Source organism: Pangasianodon hypophthalmus, chromosome 4 (genome assembly GCF_027358585.1).
Source record: "Pangasianodon hypophthalmus isolate fPanHyp1 chromosome 4, fPanHyp1.pri, whole genome shotgun sequence".
Taxonomy (NCBI): Eukaryota; Metazoa; Chordata; class Actinopteri; order Siluriformes; family Pangasiidae; genus Pangasianodon; species Pangasianodon hypophthalmus.
The window spans coordinates 21419705-21440691 of NC_069713.1; the positions used below are offsets into that span (position 1 = coordinate 21419705).

At 37.0% G+C, this 20987-nt stretch overlaps 1 protein-coding gene across 1 annotated transcript; it reads left to right on the forward strand.

Annotated features, from left to right (window-relative positions):
* Window positions 1-6509: 6509 nt before the first annotated feature.
* cd248a (CD248 molecule, endosialin a) lies at window positions 6510-9867 on the forward strand. Its single transcript, XM_026937256.3, has one exon. The coding sequence runs from the start codon at window positions 6711-6713 to the stop codon at window positions 8856-8858; it is 2148 nt and encodes a 715-aa protein (XP_026793057.2). The 5' UTR covers window positions 6510-6710; the 3' UTR covers window positions 8859-9867.
* The last annotated feature ends 11120 nt before the right edge of the window (window positions 9868-20987 follow it).

Genomic DNA, 20987 nt, shown 5'->3' on the forward strand with positions numbered 1-20987 from the left:
GTATTCCTTCTTTTTAAAAATGTACCAAATTGTTGATTTGGCCACAGTTTCTGCTATCTTTCTGATAGATCTGTTTTGCTTTTTCAGCCTAATGATGGTCTCCTTCGCTTGCATCAACACCTCTTTGGACCACATATTGCAAGTTCCCATGAACAGCTACCAAATGCAAATTCAACATTGAATTTGAATTGAATTAACTCCAGACCTTTTATCGCCTTCATTTTTCATGATATAATGAGGAAATAGGCCTCCTGGTCATGAAACTGCTTAGCAGTCACTTGTCCAATTACTTTTGAGCCTGTGAAAATGGAGGGACTCTGTAAAAAAATGGCTGTAATTCCTAAACAGTTAATGCAATATTTTCAGTAAACTCCTTGAATTATAGCTGAAAGTCTACACTTCAATCACATCTTGATTCCTTCATTTCAAATCCATTAAGGTGGTGTACAGGGGCAAAATTATGAAAATTGTGTCATGGTCCAAATACTTGGGGACCTGACTGTATATAAAAATATGTATATTTTGATATACATTTTTTTCTACCTAGTATTGTCTTGTTTTCTTAATACAAACCTGATTGATAATGAGATAATGAGGAAATTTAGAAAGAGAAGGATTTCAATATTGTATGCAATATTGTAAGCTTTTAGTGCCCTTTAGTTTTAATTGCAATGTGGAGTTTATGAGGTGGATCTCCATTACAAGGAGATCCACCTCATAAACTCCACATTGCAATTAAAACTAAAGGGCACTATAAGCTTTCTTTGCAAAGTACTTAATTTTCTAAAGTGGACTTGATTTTATGTTTGTTGACTGAACTTTATTTAGGTTCTGAGTTCAGGCAAAATTTGTTTGTACATTTGTTTTGTTTACTCTTTTGCTTTTGTACAATCAAACACCTTATCTGAGAAGGTCAATCCTCATTAATTCTGTTGAATTAAAATGCGTCCTAATTACACAATGGTTCACTGTTTTGTTATGACTCAGTTCAGCTGTTAATCTTGGAGTTATTTGTGCTAAATTATAATCATGAATTGGGATAGGTAATTGCTTCATCCAATGGGACATGCATGTTGATCCCAATTGCTTAATAGAGATGAAATGATAAAGACTGCATCCAATATTAGCAAAAACATTTAACCTACTTAACCACACTTTTCTTGTCTAAACCATAGTGAGTAGTGGCTGGTCAGGCAGCGTTACTGTATGTAAGCTTCAGCAGGTATTGTGTATCTGCAGATGTGCCAACATCTACAGTTTAGCCATAGCATTTATTATTTTTGACCCTTGCTCTGGTGATATGGGAGAGACCAAAAAACGATGCTTTTCTGCTTTCTCAGCTAAAGCAGATAAACGTGAATAAGGACGCGGAATGTGAAAGATGCACATTTTCACTTCATGCTGACTTTATCTATGTGAACTTTGACCTGTGAATTCACAAGCGTCAGTCTCTTTTGTCAGTAAAATGGAATAGCTGCTTATTAATATGTAGCAGTCATATCAGATTTTTGCAGTCATATCAGTTTTTTTACTGTTGCTTGGTGCACAAAACAGCCATCTTGTCCACTGACATGTGCTAGAGTTTTAGTGGTAAAATTCTGTTTCTTTTTCTCTGCCTGCTAAGAATTTCTTGTTAGCAGTGCTGGCACATCTGGTGTCTCTTTGTATGTGTGCGTGTGTGTTCCTGGCCTGATGACTGAGCTACAAGTACGTATCATAGGATACACAATTCCCCAACAATCCAGTTCTTCTTCCAGTCCAATCATCTTTTTCTTATCAAACACACTCTGTGTGCTTAGAACTGGATCCAAATATAGTTAGTTGGTGAGGTTTCAATGGGACATCATGTAACTAAGACCTTCTAATCCAAGACTTTTATTGCTATGTAATGATTAGATGGCTTCCTGTAGGTTTCCACTTATTTCTAAAAAAAAAAAAGCACAACACGACTGTGTGACCTCGTACATATTACTACTAGTTTATAGATAATAATTCCAAGTTGGATTTTAAATATACACAGAGTGTAAAAAAAAAAAAAAAAAAACTATGAAAATAAAAAAGAAAAGAGACCAAAGCTACATCTTATTGGTTATAATACCACTGGTTCTAAATACACAAGGATGAGTCACTTAATATTTTTACTATTTTTGTGCACATATGACATTTAAGATTAATCTACAAGTATGAACGTCATTGAATAGTTACCTTGTTCAAAATCAGTTTTGAAATTGGTGTCAAAATTTGTTATTTGGCAGCCATGCTGAAACAACTCTTACAATTTTGTAGGAGGTGACGTGAAAGAAATGGTATGTGCTCACATCATCCTCTGTTCTTTTGTCATGTCACGTAGATAAGAGGAGAGAGGATCACAGGAGCACTTTCACTTCAGAAGCCTTCTAGAGCCTCTAATCCTTGAAGCAGACAGATGATATACACTTTGTTACCCACGGAATGTGTGGACTTTGTGACCTGAGGTGTATATATGATGGACATGACTCAACACTGGACCCTGTGGATTTTAGCATCTAATGCGGTTCTGAAGAAATGAATTGTGCTATCAAATATTAAAGAAACATCAGTCAAATATATAAAACAAGTCCAATACAGAGTATTTGAAATACAGCACTAAGTCACTACAGAATATGGGGTTCCTTCTTTCTCCTATTTAAAATTTTTTTTTTCTGCTTTAGGATTAACACTATGTGCAGAAGAGAGTACATTTATGGTGTGAATGTATGATGTTGCATAATTACATTTTAAAATATCGATATTTTCCACAACCCCAAAAATGGGTTGGTAGGTAGATTGGCTACTCTTCAAGGTATGAATGAGTGTGTGAGTGTGTGTACATGGATCGCTGTAGAATAGCATCCCTACCTCGCGTACACTGTCCCAGGAATAGGCACAGGATCCACCATGACACCGACCAGGATAACATGGTTACTGAAGCGTGCATGAATGAACTTTCTTTATAGTTTCTTGTCTGGTTTTCTTAAAAGCAGGCATCTTTTTGGTAGAACGCAGAAATATTTAACTTGTGGATCTGCTTTAGTTGATGCTTAGATGACAAAATATTGAGCATTTTTTTTATTCTGGTACACATTTATTTATAATAAGGTGAATAAGCATCCAGAAATGTTCTCTCTTTTGCAATCTCTTTTTTCCATCTTTTTTAAAAAAGTAATTAATTAATTTTTTTATTGCTGCTAACTAGGGACCAGTGAGTTTTTGCTCTAAAAAACAAGGCCTGTCAGAGATTTAGGTCCTTTGAGAAGTGTCTCTTCAAAGCGGCGTAACAAAATAATGAGGTTTTTGCTTCAGGATCTGCCTTTGTTGTTTTGAATGCAAGCTAAACATTTCAGCTTGTATCATCATCATCCATTCCCCACTTGGTCTGTGCTCTCATGTGGTAATAAATATACTGTGGGTGAAAAAGGTAGAAATTTTAAAATGTCTACTTCAAACCCTTAAGATAACAGTTTGGAGTTTGTTGTACAGTGTTTAGTCTGAGCGAAACATTTAATTGCTAAATAAGGGCTGAATCCAGAACATCTAAAGCCTCTGAACATCTTAAATTTTTGTTTAGAAGACAAAACATCTTTTTGAATTGGAAGCTGAAATCAGCAGACAAGCCTAATTTGCATGGGTCAGAGGATATTGGGTGACTTCAGTCCTAACAAAATGAGTGGTTGAGAATGCGATTAATAGGAGGGTTAACATTTCCAGAAAAAAAAAATTGTACATGTATGGTGAAAGTATATTCTATACATTCTCTACTCTGACTTAATGACACTGAATGCTTTGGCTTAAGTTTACAAGCGGAAAAGCTGGCAGACAGACAGAGAGAATAGTTGACAAAAGAAAACTCATTTTTGTGTTTTATTAAATGCTTGATGCTAGATTATCCTAAACATTACTTTAATTGAGGATGTTTTAAATTGTTTATATTGTTTTATGTTATCTGAATTTCTTATAAAGGAAATGGTAACGCTTAAGTGTATAAATTATTGCATGAAGTATTAAAAAGTTTTGCTTTTTGTTTAAAAAGACTGTGCAATCAGCAGTAAAAAAGCCTTTGTCTTGTGAGTGTAAACAAAGCCTTTGTTTTTATTACTACACACAAGGGGACACAGAGTAAGGTCAGTACTGTGTCAAGTTTTACAACACTGCTGCCAAACATCAAGAAGTACAACAAAGTCAGCATACACGCTAATGAACACTAAGGCCGGACTGACAAGAAAATCTTTACCACTAAATCTAAGATTATATATCACCCAATCAAAAATCAGTCAGTCACTCACTCACTCACTCAGTCACTCTCTCAATCACTCAGTCACTCTCTCAGTTAGTCACTCACTCACTCGGTCACTCACTCACTCAGTCACTCTCTCAATCACTCAGTCACTCTCTCAGTCAGTCACTCTTAGAAATTGCTATAACCCGGTCATGGTCCTGGCGAATCTGAATCATAATCCTGGGAACACTAGGCATCAGGAATACACCCTGGATGGGACACCAGTCCATCCCAGGGATTTGACATAATTGTCAAGCCAAAAGAGAAATAATATGAGGAAATATGTTAAAAAAATGAAGTTGAAAAGTGCAACATGCTCATGCATTTTGGGTGGATGGCAGACTGTAATAGGAGAGCTCATGATCTTCAAATTTTGTCATTGAATGTCGTTGAATTAATTAAGGTAGAATTTACCAATCAAGCAATCATGCCATATTAATAACACTAATAGTCATAGGAAATAAAATACTCTTATTAATGATAATTGGAAATGATTAAAATAATGTGCAAGTAATGGGGGAAAATGGCAACTTATCTTACAAAGTCAGACCTCCTACCCTTCCTTTTCCCCTGCAGTAAACCTCCAGTACTTCATCTTGATATCCTTATCCTTAGAGTGTATCTGTCTAGCTCAAAAAGAAATGGGGAAAATGCATGATCCTGATTAGTTAATCCCAGTGGTGTAAAGTATTTGAGTAAATGTACTTCATTACTGTACTTAAGTAGCTTTTGGTTACTTTGTACTTTGACTGAGTATCAATGATATTAGCAACTTTTACTCTCTATTTGACTACATTTTTGAATAATTATATGTACTCTTTACTCCACTATATCTCAACTGACAATGACCTTTACTCGTTACATTTTGCATGGCACCCTAACTTTCTCTGCAGCGGCTTGTTTCTGCTACAGAAGAGGCGATATCGCCAAGAACTTTGAGAACCAGCTTTGTTGAAGTCGAATTAAAATATTTTCCCCCTCTGAGACTGAGGGGTACATCAAGTCACAGTAAGCTCTGACTAATTAATTTTACTTAATACTAGTTTATTTATCTGTTGTATTGAAGAGACTTTTTTTAATTGAGACTTGAGTCTGATCCTGGTGACATGTTGCATTCAGGGATGTTTAAGAGGCTGTTGTGTTGATCTTGATTAATTGCAATATTGAGGTGTTCAGTTTTATTTCTATTTTAGAAAATAAATGTGATTGCTCTCCTCACAAATCAACTGTTTCTTCTTTTTCACTGACATGTCTCTTAGGTGGTGAGAACTGCATCTTTAAACCTACGTTCAATATTAGTTAAATACTTAAGCACTGTTAAAATCAGATACTTTAAGACTTTTACTCAAGTGGTATTGGAATTGGTGAATTGTTGTGAACTGATATATCAATCTGGACTTGATGGACACAAACAAACACACTCTTACGTATTGTCCACTCTATTAGCTCCTGGTGGTTTTGCCTTCTTTCACCAAATTTCCCAAGCACCACATGGGTAAAATGGGATCTCTGTTTTTTTTGTTTTTTTTAAGAAATCTGGTCCCCATTTTCAACCTAAGAACTGAAGGCAATTCAGCTTCTCAGATAACAAACACTGCTGTAGTCCGTCTGAATGGTATCTGTTACATTTGTGAAACGGTTTTCTGTTGTCGTGCAGGAATGTTATATAAAACCTTCCCAAAGCACAATTTTCAACTGGTTCATATTATTGTGGGTAAAGAGACACATTAGTTGCTGATTGATGACATGATCAAAATGAAAGGCAATATAAACAGAAGAAAGCAAAACCAAAGAAAACTTAGCAAGGAAAATAAAACTGGATGAGATGGATTCTTGGCATAAGCGCTGTTCTTTGTCTTAATCTTATGCACACTCTCTATTTTTCAATAACAGCAGATAACCATAGTGTTGGTGAGTAGTAAGTGGAGTTGCACTGAGATCCTAGTGGAGAGAACAACTGTATCAGCAGAGTACAGATAGAGGGTAGCGGCGAGATCCCAAACCATTTCCATAAGTGTACTTATGAGAACCATACGGCACGCTCTGAGTAAGAGGGAGACTGCTACACCTCCCCCAGATTTCCAACACATACATACACACACACACACACACATCCCTCCCCCATCCCTCCCTCCTCTGAAAACATACAATTCTTTTTTTTGCAACTCTTCCATTGCTCCTGCCTCCCAATCTCCCCCCCTCTGTAGAAATTCCGAGGACAGACTGCAAGTCCTCAGTCTAGGCGCAAAACCCCATTAGACTGGAGAGCGTGCGGAGGGCTAGGAGAGAAAGTAGACAGAAAAGTTGGGTCAAGCAGGGCTCAGTAAATGTAGAATAGCTAGTAAAATTAAAACAAGTGAAAAAGAAAAAATAACAGAGAGCAGGAGACTGAAGGAGAGAGAGAGGTTGTGAAAGAATGGGCTTTCCAGTGTATTATCTGATACTTCTCTCTCTACTGCTGTTTCTCTCTAGCGTGCAGACTCAGGAGCTGCAAGATCAAGATGCCCTATGCAATGAAAACAGCTGTTTAGTAATCTATTTTCAGCGCAAAATCTTCCTGGATGCCTGGCGCAGCTGCAGGAAACAGGGTGGTAACCTTGTCACCATCAAGAGTCCAGAAGAGGCAGACCTAATAGAGACTCTCTTCTCTAACCTGGAACTGGAAAGTAGCCGTGTGTTTGTGTGGATTGGCTTGCAAAGGCAGCCCCGTAAGTGTGCTGCCGGCCGTCCCATGCGAGGATTCTCCTGGATTACTGGGGAGCAAGATGCCCAGTACACCAACTGGCAGCAAGAGGACTCTATAAACACCTGTTCAGTTCCACGTTGTGTGGGCATAGGTTACAGTACCTCCCCTCAAAAAAGCCAGGATAACTTCAAGTGGAAAGATGGACCTTGCTCAATCCCTGTGGATGGCTACTTGTGCAGGTACACTTTCTCTGGCATGTGTCAAGCTATTTCAAATGAAGGGCATGGAAATGCATTGTACACAACCCCATTTCACCTTGTCACCTCACTCTTGACTCATATTCCATTTGGGTCAGTTGCAACTGTACCCTGCCTAACTACAGGTGACCAAACAGTACTGTGTACTCAAAGAGAGGATGGGACTGTGGGTTGGAACAGAGATCCTCCTTTCTGCTCTGATATTTTCAAGACAAGCTGGTGTGATAAGGATAATGGTGGTTGCCACCATTACTGCATAGTAGATGACAATCACTACTACTGTGATTGTAAGGAAGGCTTTCTCTTGGCTGAAGATGGAGTGAGCTGCTTTCAAACTGACCCCTGTCGAGGATCTCCCTGTGAATATGAGTGTCTGACAGTGATGGACAGTTATCGCTGTGCCTGCCCCGAGGGCTACATGCTGGCACCAGATGAACAAGGCTGTCTGGATGTCGATGAGTGCTTGCAGAGTCCATGTGAACAAATCTGTGTAAATGCACCAGGCAGCTTTGAGTGTCACTGTCGTGATGGCTATAAACTTGATGAGGAGGGAACTTGTGAGGACATAGATGAGTGTGCGGAGTCTCCATGTGAACATGATTGTGAGAATATAATAGGTTCTTATGTATGTCATTGTCACTATGGCTTTGCTTCCCATCCAGGGAATCCAAATCAATGCTATGATGTCGATGAATGTCAAATTGAGGGAACCTGTGAGCAAATGTGTTTAAATTCCTTTGGGGGATTTGAATGCTTCTGTGAAGAGGGTTATGATCTCCAGACTGACCTCTATTCATGCAGACCCAGTGATGAGCAGCAATCTTCCACAGTACCTGCATCCATCCTCTTGATCACAGATCTTGCTAAACATATGGAAGAATATCAAGACCCCGATTACTATAAGCCACATGAAAATGAATCTCTGGAATGGCTTACTGAGCTTCCTAATGTGGAGATGGTTCCCACTGACCTGATGTGGCTCACTAGTGCTACCCAGGAGGTAACTGAAACCACTTCACCAACTGAAAGCCCTACTATCATCGTTAACATGGAATTGGATAACTTAGACCAACAAACAGTTGCTGTGGATGCCTTTTTATCTTCCACCACTTCAACTCCACTGTCAGAATATTATGAGGATGAGAGTACCACAGAATTCACAGTGCCCCCCACCACTACTGTAGCAGGCGGTGCTTGGAAATGGATGTGGTTCAGTCCTAGCCCAAATGAGCTTGACAAAGAGGGAACTGCACAAAGTTCTTTCACTACTGACACAGAATATGAAACTCATGGGACCGATCTTGATAATGGCAGCCATGATTATGAATCTACAACCTCTTACACTGAATTACAAACCCTTACACAGGCCCTCCTATCTGCTCAGGGAGCTAAGAATGGCAGCAGCAATGAGCAGACTCAGGGCAGCAGCTGGTTGCTGGTTGGATTGTTGGTACCGCTATGCATCTTCATTGTGCTGATGGTGGCACTGGGTATCATCTACTGTACTCGGTGTACCTCTAAGCCACAGAACAAGAATGCCACTGAGTGTTACCACTGGATTGCTGGTGCTGGTGATAAAGCAGCTGCTGATATGGCAAGTGGTGGTGTAACAAAAGTGTAACCAAACTGTGCCAGGACAAGCAGATGAACATATACATGTACAGATTTTTGAAATATTTACAGCAGATGGTAGGACAAGGAAATTAGATGAAGAACTGTCTTGTATCAATTCAATCCTCAATTATAATGGTGGATATTTAAATGGAATATCTGTCAGTGATAAGACAGGGGAAATGGGAGGAACTGGGAAGCCTCTAACACTGTTTCTCTGCTGTACTCTGCTGAAAGAGAAAAGAACCTGTTGTTTTATTTCTTAGCCTCCTCACCCTACCTGTGACATGGTTGCTTAACTGTTGCAATGTAGCAGCCACAAGGTCATAGCTAATGTGAAAAGACACCTTAGCCTTGTTTCACATATTTATTATTATTTTTTTTTTTGTTTTGAAGCAGCATTTTATCAGAATATTGTTTGTGCCTCACAGTAGCCTCAGAGAAGTATCATTTTTGTGAAAGTACTCCTGCGTTTGCCTTGATATTGAGCTGTACTACTTGTTTCCACTCTCTGAGCCAGATCTGATGGATGACATTTTTTGTTTTGCAACCCAGAAATGGACAAAGATTGTGATTGTTATAGTGGACATCACCATGCTCCCCTCTGTGACCGAGACATATTTAACTGTCAGCTATTAGTGTGAGGTAGTGGTTTATTAACAACATGCCCAAAGCAAATTATGACAACAACCTTATTATTAAGTCACATGCTATAGGCTTGAGGGAAAGTAACTGAGAAGGAGTACTAATGAACATATACCTTTGACGGTTAAAGTCATTTTTTTATTTTATTTTTTTTTTAATTTATGCATATTCTTAGTGGTGTCATTATGCTCACGCACGTACAAAACATCTGATCAGAATTACATGTATGATATTATCATGTGGCCAAGCAAAGAATGTCAAAAATAATTTTAATCTGTAAATATTGGACACTTTAGTTTATGAACACTCTTTGTTGGATTAATCCATTAACTCTTGCAAGTTCTGCTCATTAAAGTCTGATTCCACATCGTTAATGATTTCATTGTGATCAACCAGAATCTAACTATTTCCTAATTTGTATATATATATATATAGTACTGTGCAAAAGTCTGCAAAGAAATGCTTTATTTTAAAAAAATACAGTAAAGAGCAGTAAACATTAAAAAAATGATAGATAAATGATAAAGTCAATATTTGGTGTGTTGACCCTTTGCTTTAAAAAAAGAAAAATAGTAGTCTCAGGTAGAAGTTGTGCACTTTTATAAGGAAATTAGCTGGTAAGTTTTCCTGAGCATCTTGCAGAACCAGCCAATTTGACTGTTGCGCATGCTTCTAGTTTGTGCAGCAAAACCCAGCAGCCTTCATTTTTTTTTGTCAGAAAAGTGGTCTCTTACATATTATGATGCATTCTTTACTGACATACAAATATTTTTCTGTAACATTTAATTTTGTGCTGGAAAACTAATGTTTGGAAATGTAAAATGTTTTGGTACTGACTTGGATAATGTACAAGTCATAAAATAAAAACCTATGACAAACTTTTGCACAGTACTATATACTATATATATATATATATATATATATATATATATATATATATATATATATATATATAAGGTGTCAGAGTATATAAACAGGGTGTCCCAAAAGTCTCCATACATAGGGGACTATGTATACCAGCACCATGTCAACTGTGCCTTCGTCAGTGGATGTTCTCGGGTGGTCTGCAACACTCCAGTCTCTTTGAATTTGTTAATAAGTTTGGCAACAGTGTCGTGTGTGATGTGCCATGTTTCCTGTTAAAGTCTATTGCAACCTCGCGACAGCTTCCCGATCCAGCCATGAGAATGATTTCAATACGTTCTTCTTTTGTCAAATGCATTCTTAAAAGCTAGCTGGAAACAAAAATCTGAACTAAGTATGAAAAATTTTGGAAGACATTTTGCTAAAAAGTGTTAATTTCCCCTATGTATGGAGACCTTTAGGACACCTTGGGATCAGCAAGGGTTTTCACAGATTGAAAACCCTTTGTAGCTTTTTGAAGGGAAAAGCAGTCATCAAGTGACACAAATATTTATGATATAATTTTTAAAGTGTTTTTCTGTTACAGGTGATAATTTGAACACTATTTTGCTTTACAATTTATGTTTTGTGTCAAATCTTCCTTCTGGAAACTAACTACATGAATGGTTGAACAAAAGTACACTCCTCCTAACAGTTGTTTTTAACAGGTAAAAATAAAAGGTATTGCACATAAAGCATGCTCAATAGGTTGTGGAAATATACTTGCACAATGTTTAAAGTGAAACATGTGCCTAAGTCACTTATTTCATATTACAATTTAACCTGGAGTGGTCCAGACTACAGATGTTAAATAGGAACAGTTATACTGCCACCCTACCCATATGTGTTTAGCATTAAGAGAGAATACAATTTTCAGCAGGTCTGCCAGAATCTTTGTATCTTTAAGTAGTAAACATTTATTCCTCTTCAGTAAATGCTTTCTCCTGGTAGGGGTTGCGGTGCATCCGGAGTCTATCTTGGGAACACTGGGCATAAAGTGGGGATACACCCTGGATTGGAGGCCGACTGTCCACACACAAATACCTAGTGGCAATGTAGATTGGACTGGACACCTACTAGCATGTTTTTGAGAGGTGGGAGGAAAACAGAGAGCCCAAAGGAAACCAGTGTGGACACAGAGAGAACATGCAAAACTCCATACAGGCAGAAACCTGAGCTCCGGTTTGAATCAGGGTGCCTGGAGCTGTGAGGCTCCCAGTAGTGAACATAGGAAACAAAATACTTTGTTTATCCACTGTAGGTTGAGGCTTGAACAATTCTAAATGGTATATTGTATATTTGGAGGTTACCATACCTCTAAATACCTCTAAATAAGAGTGCAGAAAGATTTCTGCAGGTTCTGTAATTAAGTCGGGTCTTTCTGCTTTATGGCATATAGAAACCAAGTGTTCATACAAATCCAATTCTTTCTCTATTTCCTTCCAAAACAGTCTTTATCAGATACCACAGCTGTTACAAGTTTTGTATGCATGTTCATGCGAAGGGCAGGAGGATTCCAGCAAGCAAGTATATTTTGGCTCAACACCAGAAACAAACCCAAAGTAAACATGGATATATTATATATAGTCTTCTTTGTTGAGTAGAAGTGTCGTGAGGTTTGTGAGTTTGCAGTGATCTTACTACATAATGTATACATCTCTAACTTCTAAAACCTAAATTCTTACAGAGCAACAATGTCTGTGTAATGCTGAAAGTTAGGTAGTTCATGTAATAAATATTTGTGGCATTTGTCTTCTGTCTGTCCACAAAGAGTGTATGTGGACATATTCAGTTTGCTGCCCACAGTCTCAGTCACCTTGTGTTTGAAATCTCAGCAAACAATTTGACAAACAATTTGTCGTTATGGATAACGACAAATTTTAGCTACTTAGAATCCTGTTTATTATGTACAGATTATATCCACTACTGTAGTGCTACTGAAGTGTACCACAATACAATATAGCTTTTCATTTTATTCAAATGGAAGCTCTGAGAAATGTGACATTTCTGCTATAAATTTAGCAATAAGTTGATGAAATTTAATTAACCTATTTAACGAAAACTCTCACACCTCTGTTTGGAGTTTATATTGTTTTGTATAAAAGCTTTGGTTGTTTGGTTTTCAACCTCATATGATGTTAATTTTGCACAGGTTTGGGATTTGGGACAACAGGTTCCTTGCTGAAAATGATCTGGAGAGATTTTTGAATGAGTTACATAAAATATAGTCTAGACCCACAGCACAGGCACAATCCAACAGTAAAACTGTACCTCTATTACTATTCTGTGTAATAGCAGTTATTAAATGAGGCCCTTGATTTGAGGTTGCCTTTCCATTTCCTGTCAGAGGATTTGGGTTGTCTGTAGTGTGCCTGATTGGAGTATGGAGGCATTTTGTGCATTGTGTTCAATCTACTACACACTGCCCCAAACTGTTTTGCTAAATTCAGCTTTAATGCTGTTATTGTAAGGTTATATAGACTATAATACTCAGACTGTAGTGTGTTGGGATTGGTATTGTGTTAGTCCTATGCAGACATGTGGTGCTTTCTCATGTTTTGAGACTTCCAACATCTGGATAGTTTCATCTCTTAGCCATGTGCAGAGCAATGGCTTCATTGTTTTGGGCTCTTTATTAACTCAGTATGTTTCTGCTGAAATTCTCTGATATTTCTCTGATGGTCTCATCATTGTCAATTCATGCTAAATTTGTATTCAAAATGTAAAGTGGTTACAGAGACTGGCATGGTTAGTGATTGGAGTGTTTCTTACCACTTTGGTCATTTGAAAGCTCATGAATTTACTCTAATTTACTGTACTCTAATTAACTGTAAAATACGTTCCATGGACCCCTCAGGACAGCTTACATTTATGAAGTTCAAATATTAGGTTCATATATACAATATGTACAATAATATTCAGGCAATTTATTGGAGCCATCAAACTTTTTATTACTGAACTTTCCACTGACAGAACACATTAGGTTCAAGTTGATATTATTTATAGACCTAGTTCTATTTTATTTATAGAGTTTTGGAGTAAACCCATACAATTCAAGTGAACAGTCAAACAAGCTAATAACTTCAAGAATATTCAGAAAGATTCAAGACTTTATTATCATTTGCTGCACAGTAACAGGTAGTTACACTGTACAATCAAATTCTTACTCTGCATTCCTTCTGGTCAACAGCAAATCCTATACAGTTATTATAAATTAGTTAGAAATTAGACTGTACTCAATAATAATAATTTTGATAGTGGTGGGTTGTGACGTCCACCACTGGAAAAAGAAAGAAAGAAAGAAAGAAAACAGAACACAGACCTCAAGTCTATACTACAAGGACCCCTGGGTGTCCTGGACCCCACTTTGAGAACCACTGCAGCAGATGACATTAATCACGTAAAACATGGTCTATCAGTCCTAGTAAGCTAAAGTAATTGACAGCAACTTTATTTACATGCACTTCAGAGATTAAAGGCTAAGCTGGCTAAAGTTGTGTCATTAACTTAAGCCTATGAGTGTGTATTTGCTTGAAGTACCTACAGTGCAGATTGAAGGTTTTTGAACACCAGAAGTTTAAGGTTTTTTTTTTTTTAAAAACATACTGTTTTATCACTATTTGTGACCGAAATGTGCAAAATGGCAAGTAAAGAAATATGAAACATTAAAGACAAGTGTTCCATCAAAGACTTTAGCAAGCTATAAGATAGAGATGGGACTCTATGTGCTTTATTAAAAACAGGTGACAAAAAAATTACACAACAAAAGCACACACACACACACAGAAAAACAAAAAAATTATTCAGCACGAGCATACAAAAAAAGTACAACTAATGCATGACAGTTTTTTCTTCTTATGTGTGAAAGAGGTACATGCGTTATATGCAGTCTTTAAATATAGAAATACTTGCAAAAAAACCTTCAAAACAAAAAAGCAAAGAGCACAAATTTGTAATTGAACTACATGTAATCACTGTCTTGTCACCCTGTAATAGAATTACATTGTTGTGTTAGCATAAAAGTTAATATTTTACAAACAAAAACTATATGCACAGTAAAATAATGTAAACTATTCCACAGTATTATTTCTGACAAAAAATACAGTGTAACATTATCCTAAAATAGAGTACACAGCAGGTTTGTATTTATCATTACACATAAACCTATGATTCCAGTATGCTTTTTCAATATTGGGCTGCTTTTGTTTTTTCAATAACACTCTGTTTTTATTAGCTGCACTCTAAAAAAATGTAACCCAATTCTGTCAATTCTGTCTCATTTCTGTAAGCCAGTGCTGCATCAATATATAACAGAACACATCGTTGGCGTAATTTGACATGCATTGTTGGGTTACGTGCATAACTGAACATGCTGGGTTGCTTTAACTAGCCAATGATTGATTCATTATGACTCAGACACAGGCCATTTTTACCTTTATTTCTGGGGTTGTTTAGCCTAATCATGATGATTTAGGACCCAGATTGAGCATTTGAATACCTTTTAATCTGAAAAATCATTGGAAGGTTTTTACATTTCTAGAATATATTTAATTAATTCATTCATCTTTATCACATTTATCCTCATCAGGGTCACCTGATGTGGATCTATCCCAGTAACACAGGACGCAAGGCAGAAATATTCACTCTGGACGGCACACCACTCCATGCATGCACACACCTTCACACACTGATTCACACCTAGGGGCAAACTGCATGTTTTTGGGCAGAGGATCCCAGAGGAAACCCATGAGAAACATTACAGACAGTAACCCAAGCTCAGGATCGAGATCAGAGCTATGAGGCAGCAGTATAAATTTAATCTGTAGGACTTTTGATAAGTTTGCAATAAGTTTGCTACAAGGCCCATTTAAATAATGCAGTTAATTTTAAACACCAAACCAAATGCAACTATTTATTTATTACATTACATTACATTAATGCATTACATTAGTTATTGCATTACATTAATTAGGGTACAATGCATAGTGTGTAATTTTACTTATGCAGCAGCTGTATTATGCATGGTAAAATACAGGTAAAATGATTAAATACTTAAAACGTATTGCACCACTTGTTAATTATCACCCAAACACCAAGACAAAGGATGAAAAATACATATTAAATACATAAACTACTACTAAAGGCAGTAAATTTCTTCAGTAGACAGTCTTGGTGACTTGGGAAAGTCATTTAGATGTTCACTGCTGATGAGGGACTTCATGACAGCAGGGTCCAGACATGTAAAACAGAGAGAAACCACCAGGGTATGCATGTTAGGACAGTGTTGTCCTAACATAGGTGATAATGTGCCAGTCCTGTTTTAGGTACGAGTATCAGCTTACTGGATTAGTTTCTGTTTCTAAAGTTGCAATGTGTAATATACCTTATCCTGAGAACTATCTAAACTTTTCTTTTAGATCTTGCAGAAGGGGTGCACATTATGCATGATCTTGATTTATTTGCTTATGCAAGAATCTTAGCTGAGGTGTAGGTCATGTTACAGTGCTTTCCCACACCAACCTCTCGCTTGGTGTTTTGACCTCTCACTTGGTGTTTTGTCAGTGCACACACAACTGACACAGAGCTATCAAATGAACATTCTGACATTAAATCCACAATTCCAAGTTTTTCTTTATCAGAATACATACTGGAGAATTGTATTCAGCCTGCACTGGAATTTAGAGAACAAGCAAATAAGGCAGTGAACTGAAACATATGCGCAGGAAAAGAGAACGATTGAATAATGAAATGATATAATATCATGTTTTCATTTGAAACTAGACAAATAGGTAAAACAGTAATATAAAAACAAATAGATAATAGAAATATATTCTATGCATAAAATATACAATATAAAATGGGTTCATCCATCTTACACATAGATTGATATTTTGTACATGATGAACTGTAACATGATGCAGGAGCCCAAACAAAATCATGGTCTTATAGAACCCTTAAAGAATGAAAGAAACCAAACTTAGTTTATTTAAAAAACAGTTTTTGTTATGGTCTAATAGCTGAGGAATGTGTGATAGAATACTCCTGCTTCAAAATCTTTGATATAAGATTTATGTCTGACAGATGTGGAGAGATAATACAGATGCACTTCACCTTGGCTTCAATGAGCCATGACTGGCAGGTTGCCTTTGAATTCCTTAGCACCACCATTTCTGTGATGTGCCAACCCTTGGCTGATAAAAGAAGAGCCTGAGAGAATATTTGGATAGCCTTTTTTTATAATGTGACTTAGCTTGAACAAGATACCAATATGTGTATAAGTTGCTAATTAAGATACCAATATGTGTATAAGATACCAGTCAATATACCAGTGTGTGCAGATTTAATACAAACATCTGTTCCATTATTCATTTAAATGTCTTCTTCTTCTTCTTCTTCTTCTTCTTCTTCCTTATAATAGACATCAGTGGCCTTTTTGATTGTTTTCCTTTATACAGTGCAAATATTTATCTTACATGATATCTCATTTTTTCCCCCATTGCTGTAATGTGGGATAAACCATAGACGTGGAGTGCACTAAATCACCTGCAGGTATGTTGGAGATAATGGTTTTCATCTGTTGAGGGATTTTCAAATACATTACAGCTCAAGTCAGGTACATGGTAATATTCAGTGTAGATAGTAAAAGAACAGGTTCAGGCTCTATTTCAATCCTTGTAACTGCTATGACTGGTGTGTAACATCTGAAACCCACCTTGTGTTCATGTGCAGACATGCTGGGAGTTTACAGCAAGATCACATAGTGAGATATTTAACATAAGTACCACCATCATACAGCAATCATTCCCTTTCTCCTTCTCACAGGCTGAAAACAAGCTGTACCTGAATATGGTTGTGGCTTGTGTAGGTTCTGCAATTTCATGGCAATTTTCCTGAACACCTGACACCAGTGTCCATTAGAGAAGGCTGATAATAGAGAAGCCCTACATGGATGAAGCGAGAGTGAGAAGGTCAACAGATAAGAACCAGATGTGAAGAGGTGACTCATGTATCTCCACACACACTATATTTTGGCTTGTGTGCACGAATCAGCTCTGTGGAATCTGTCTTGCGTGCTGGGGTCACACTTTGGGCCTGCTAGCAAAGAAGCCCTAGTTAGGAGAATGCAGGTTATGGAATCATGAGGCCAGCATGAGCAAACAACTATTTGCATGGTCCCTTTAGGAAACCACATCCTAATCCTGTCTTACAATACCTACATGGTGTCCACCTGCCTCACACTGCTTTTAGGTAGGTTGTTGATGGGGTGGGAGGTTGGTTCTGGTCCGGCCCTTAGACTTCTGGCAAGCGGTTGAGGAAAATGCAAGGGGCCCTCATAGCATTTTTCTCTTTATTGCCATTAAGTTACTCAAATTCCTTTATACAAATCAGGATAACTGTCTGAAAGTGTTAGCATTATATTTTCCACGATCAATCAAGATTCCCAATTAGATAAACCATTGTACAATCACGTAGGCTACAACAGAACCCCTTTGGTTGGCTTTTGTACTCTGTATATACAGTATATTAAAGACAGGTAAATTTTCTTCATTTTGAAACATGTGACAATTCAAAATAAACTTGCACAAGTTCCTTTATGGGGGTTCCTGCTACAGTGTTGCATATTACCCATCGGAGGTCTTGGAGGAGTTCTGCACTTTGAGACTTGCATGTTTAGTTCCTGTCCATTAGAGAGTGCTGACAATGGAGGAGCAGTAATAGATGCATTGAGAGTGAGAAGGTCAACAAATATAAGAACCAGATGTGAACAGGTGACTTACAAGTCTCCAAGTACACCATATATCAGGTTTATTCTCTATCTTTGGAAAAAGTAAGGAAGAAGAGGATTAAGCACTCATGCCTGATTGGCTTTTTCTATGTATATGAACTGTCTTTCTGCTTTAAATGATAAAAGAAGAGCCTGAGAGAATATTTGGATAGGCCTTTTCTATTCTGTGACATAGCTTGAACAAGATACCAATATGTGTATAAGATCCCAATCAGGAGGGGTGGCATACTCTGTCTCCCCATCAATCACGGTGACGCTAGCCAATCATGGTTAGGGCATAGTGTGACGCAGCATGAGCAGCAGCTAAAAAAGGTGTTGGCTGGCTTCATTTGTCTCAGAGCAAGCACACGACAGCTTTCACCCTCCCATATGACAGGAAAGACCTAACTGGTGGGTAGGAATTGGTCAAGACTAATTTAGGGAGAAAATATGTGTGTGTGTGTGTGTGTGTGTGTGTATAATGCATAGTACTCCTTCTATCCTTGTATGCCTGATTAACTCCTTATGGGCTGTACAGCCAGAGAATAGCTAAATAGTCCAGCTTGTGTTCCTGCCTTGCATCAAGTGTTACCAGGGATAGTAATAAGTGTTAACAGTATTACCAAGTGTTTCCCTGGCATAATTACACATTCATAATAATAAGTGAGAACATTATTAAGGCCTGTGAAATACATATTTATCAAATGGAAGTAAGTAGATGTTGTTTGATTCATGATAAATCATGATTAATGCGCCTTTTCATTATCATGTAAGCATTAAGCATGTTTCCCATGTAAAAAAGCATGTTTTCCATGACACTTTGTATATTCAGGGAAACATAGTGAATATTTATCATCATTATTTATATCTGGTGTCATGAAATCATTTCAATCGCTCAAAGTCGTGAGTTGTTGGTGTGCCTATATCAGTATTCCATTAGGTATGTCTAAATCAGTCACTCTTTTGTTTAGTTCTAGTAGTTGTAAGTAAATAAACCATAAATTTGTTAAATAAAACTACAGAGCCTATATGGAGTATAATTCTGTACTGTGGGATACCCGAATAAATTATTATTTATTAATAAATAAATCTAGGCTCTTTCTGGAATTATTTTAAGCAGTTATTATCAAATGTTGTTGCTCAAATGCTCTGCTAGTTTTAAGGATGAATAACATCCTAGATCAGATTCAGGGTTAAGAAATGGTCAATGACCTAATGTTCACATCAGATTGTGGATTTGTTTCTCTTTTGACCTGACAGGTTACTACCAATAGTCAAGTATGAATAGAGACCTCTTAGACCCTACCATTGCACCAAGACCATTTATATGCATACCAAAAATCATTTATAAAGCTAAATACATTTATTTGTATTTATTTATTTATTATTATTTATTTGAAACTGTAATCATCTGGCCAAAATTGAGAACATTCAGTAGAAGTCCTAAGTCTACTCTCAATAAATAACAGATAATGGCTTTTATGGAATGGGATCCAATTGAAAGCACTCCTTTTCTATAACAAACATGCTGCAGTAGCAAATAAGACAAAGATGCAATGCTGTTGAGATGCTGCATAGTTCCATGTTTGACAGAAATAAAACACAGGATGTCACCACAAAAACCCCAAATCAATTAACAAGCATGGTGGTAAATAATATTTTGTGCAGATTTAGCAGCTACATGAGCTGGCCACCTTGCACTCATCAACTCTAGCATAAACTCCTATTTAAACAGTATCTAAACAAGCTGGAGGCCGATCTAAGGCCATTTACAGATGACAGATGAAGCTTGGCCAAAGCTGGGTCATGCAGTAGGACAATGATCTCAAGTACACCAGCAAAAGTAAAGTTGAATGGCTAAACAAAAGAAGGTCAAGGTTTCAGAATAACCAAGATACTGTATGTGCATAAGTAAATCCTATGAAACAACAATGAATTAAAACAAAGTTGTAAAAAATAAAATTCATTAAAGTTGCAAAAACAGTTCAATTCAATTCAAAATTTAATTTTATTTGTACAGAGAAATAGACATTGTCAAAAACAGACTTACACTAATCCAGGAAAGGAAAAACTCCCTGAGACGACATGAGGAAAAACCTTGAGAGGAACCATCATCTTTTGAGTGATACTGGATTGTGAGAATTTAATATTCATAAATCAGAATTTAATATTCACAATCAGAATGATTCATATCTCTACCTGTGACTTTTTTGGTTGCAAATTGGTTGCAGTCAACTAAAATATATTCTCCTGCTCAAGAGGTTAATAGGAAAAATAAAAGTCAACAAGAGCTGTCTCTATCTGTATAAGAAATGAAATTCCAGAAACTATTTCGCGATAGGTGAATTAATGTTTTATAAAAGAAAACTAACAATGTAATTATCAATCTGGCACAAAGTTTCATTTCAGTGTGAAAGAAAGTGTTGCAAAATATTGGTGTGTTTCAGTCTCTTAAATGGTCCAGGCTGATATTTGGCTATAAACGTATATATATATAAAAAAAAAAAAAAAAAACCCCAGGAATGTCATAATGAAAAACAATCATTTTTGTACTAACTCTGGTCTTTCGGTTGCCAGATGAGATTGCATTGTTTTCTGACATTACTGCATGATGACTGTTATGATGGCTGGGAAAGAGGCTAAAAGCTCATAAACAATTTTGAGTGTTTGGACTGCATTTCTCCATATTACCCTTCTATTGTTACTCATTCATCGTGAAAGTCCCCACATACCATGTGCAGACACACAAATGTTATAATGCAGTTTGTACAATGTGCTTTGTGTTGACTGAAATGATGGTCCAAGTGTTCAGTTTGATGTCAGGCA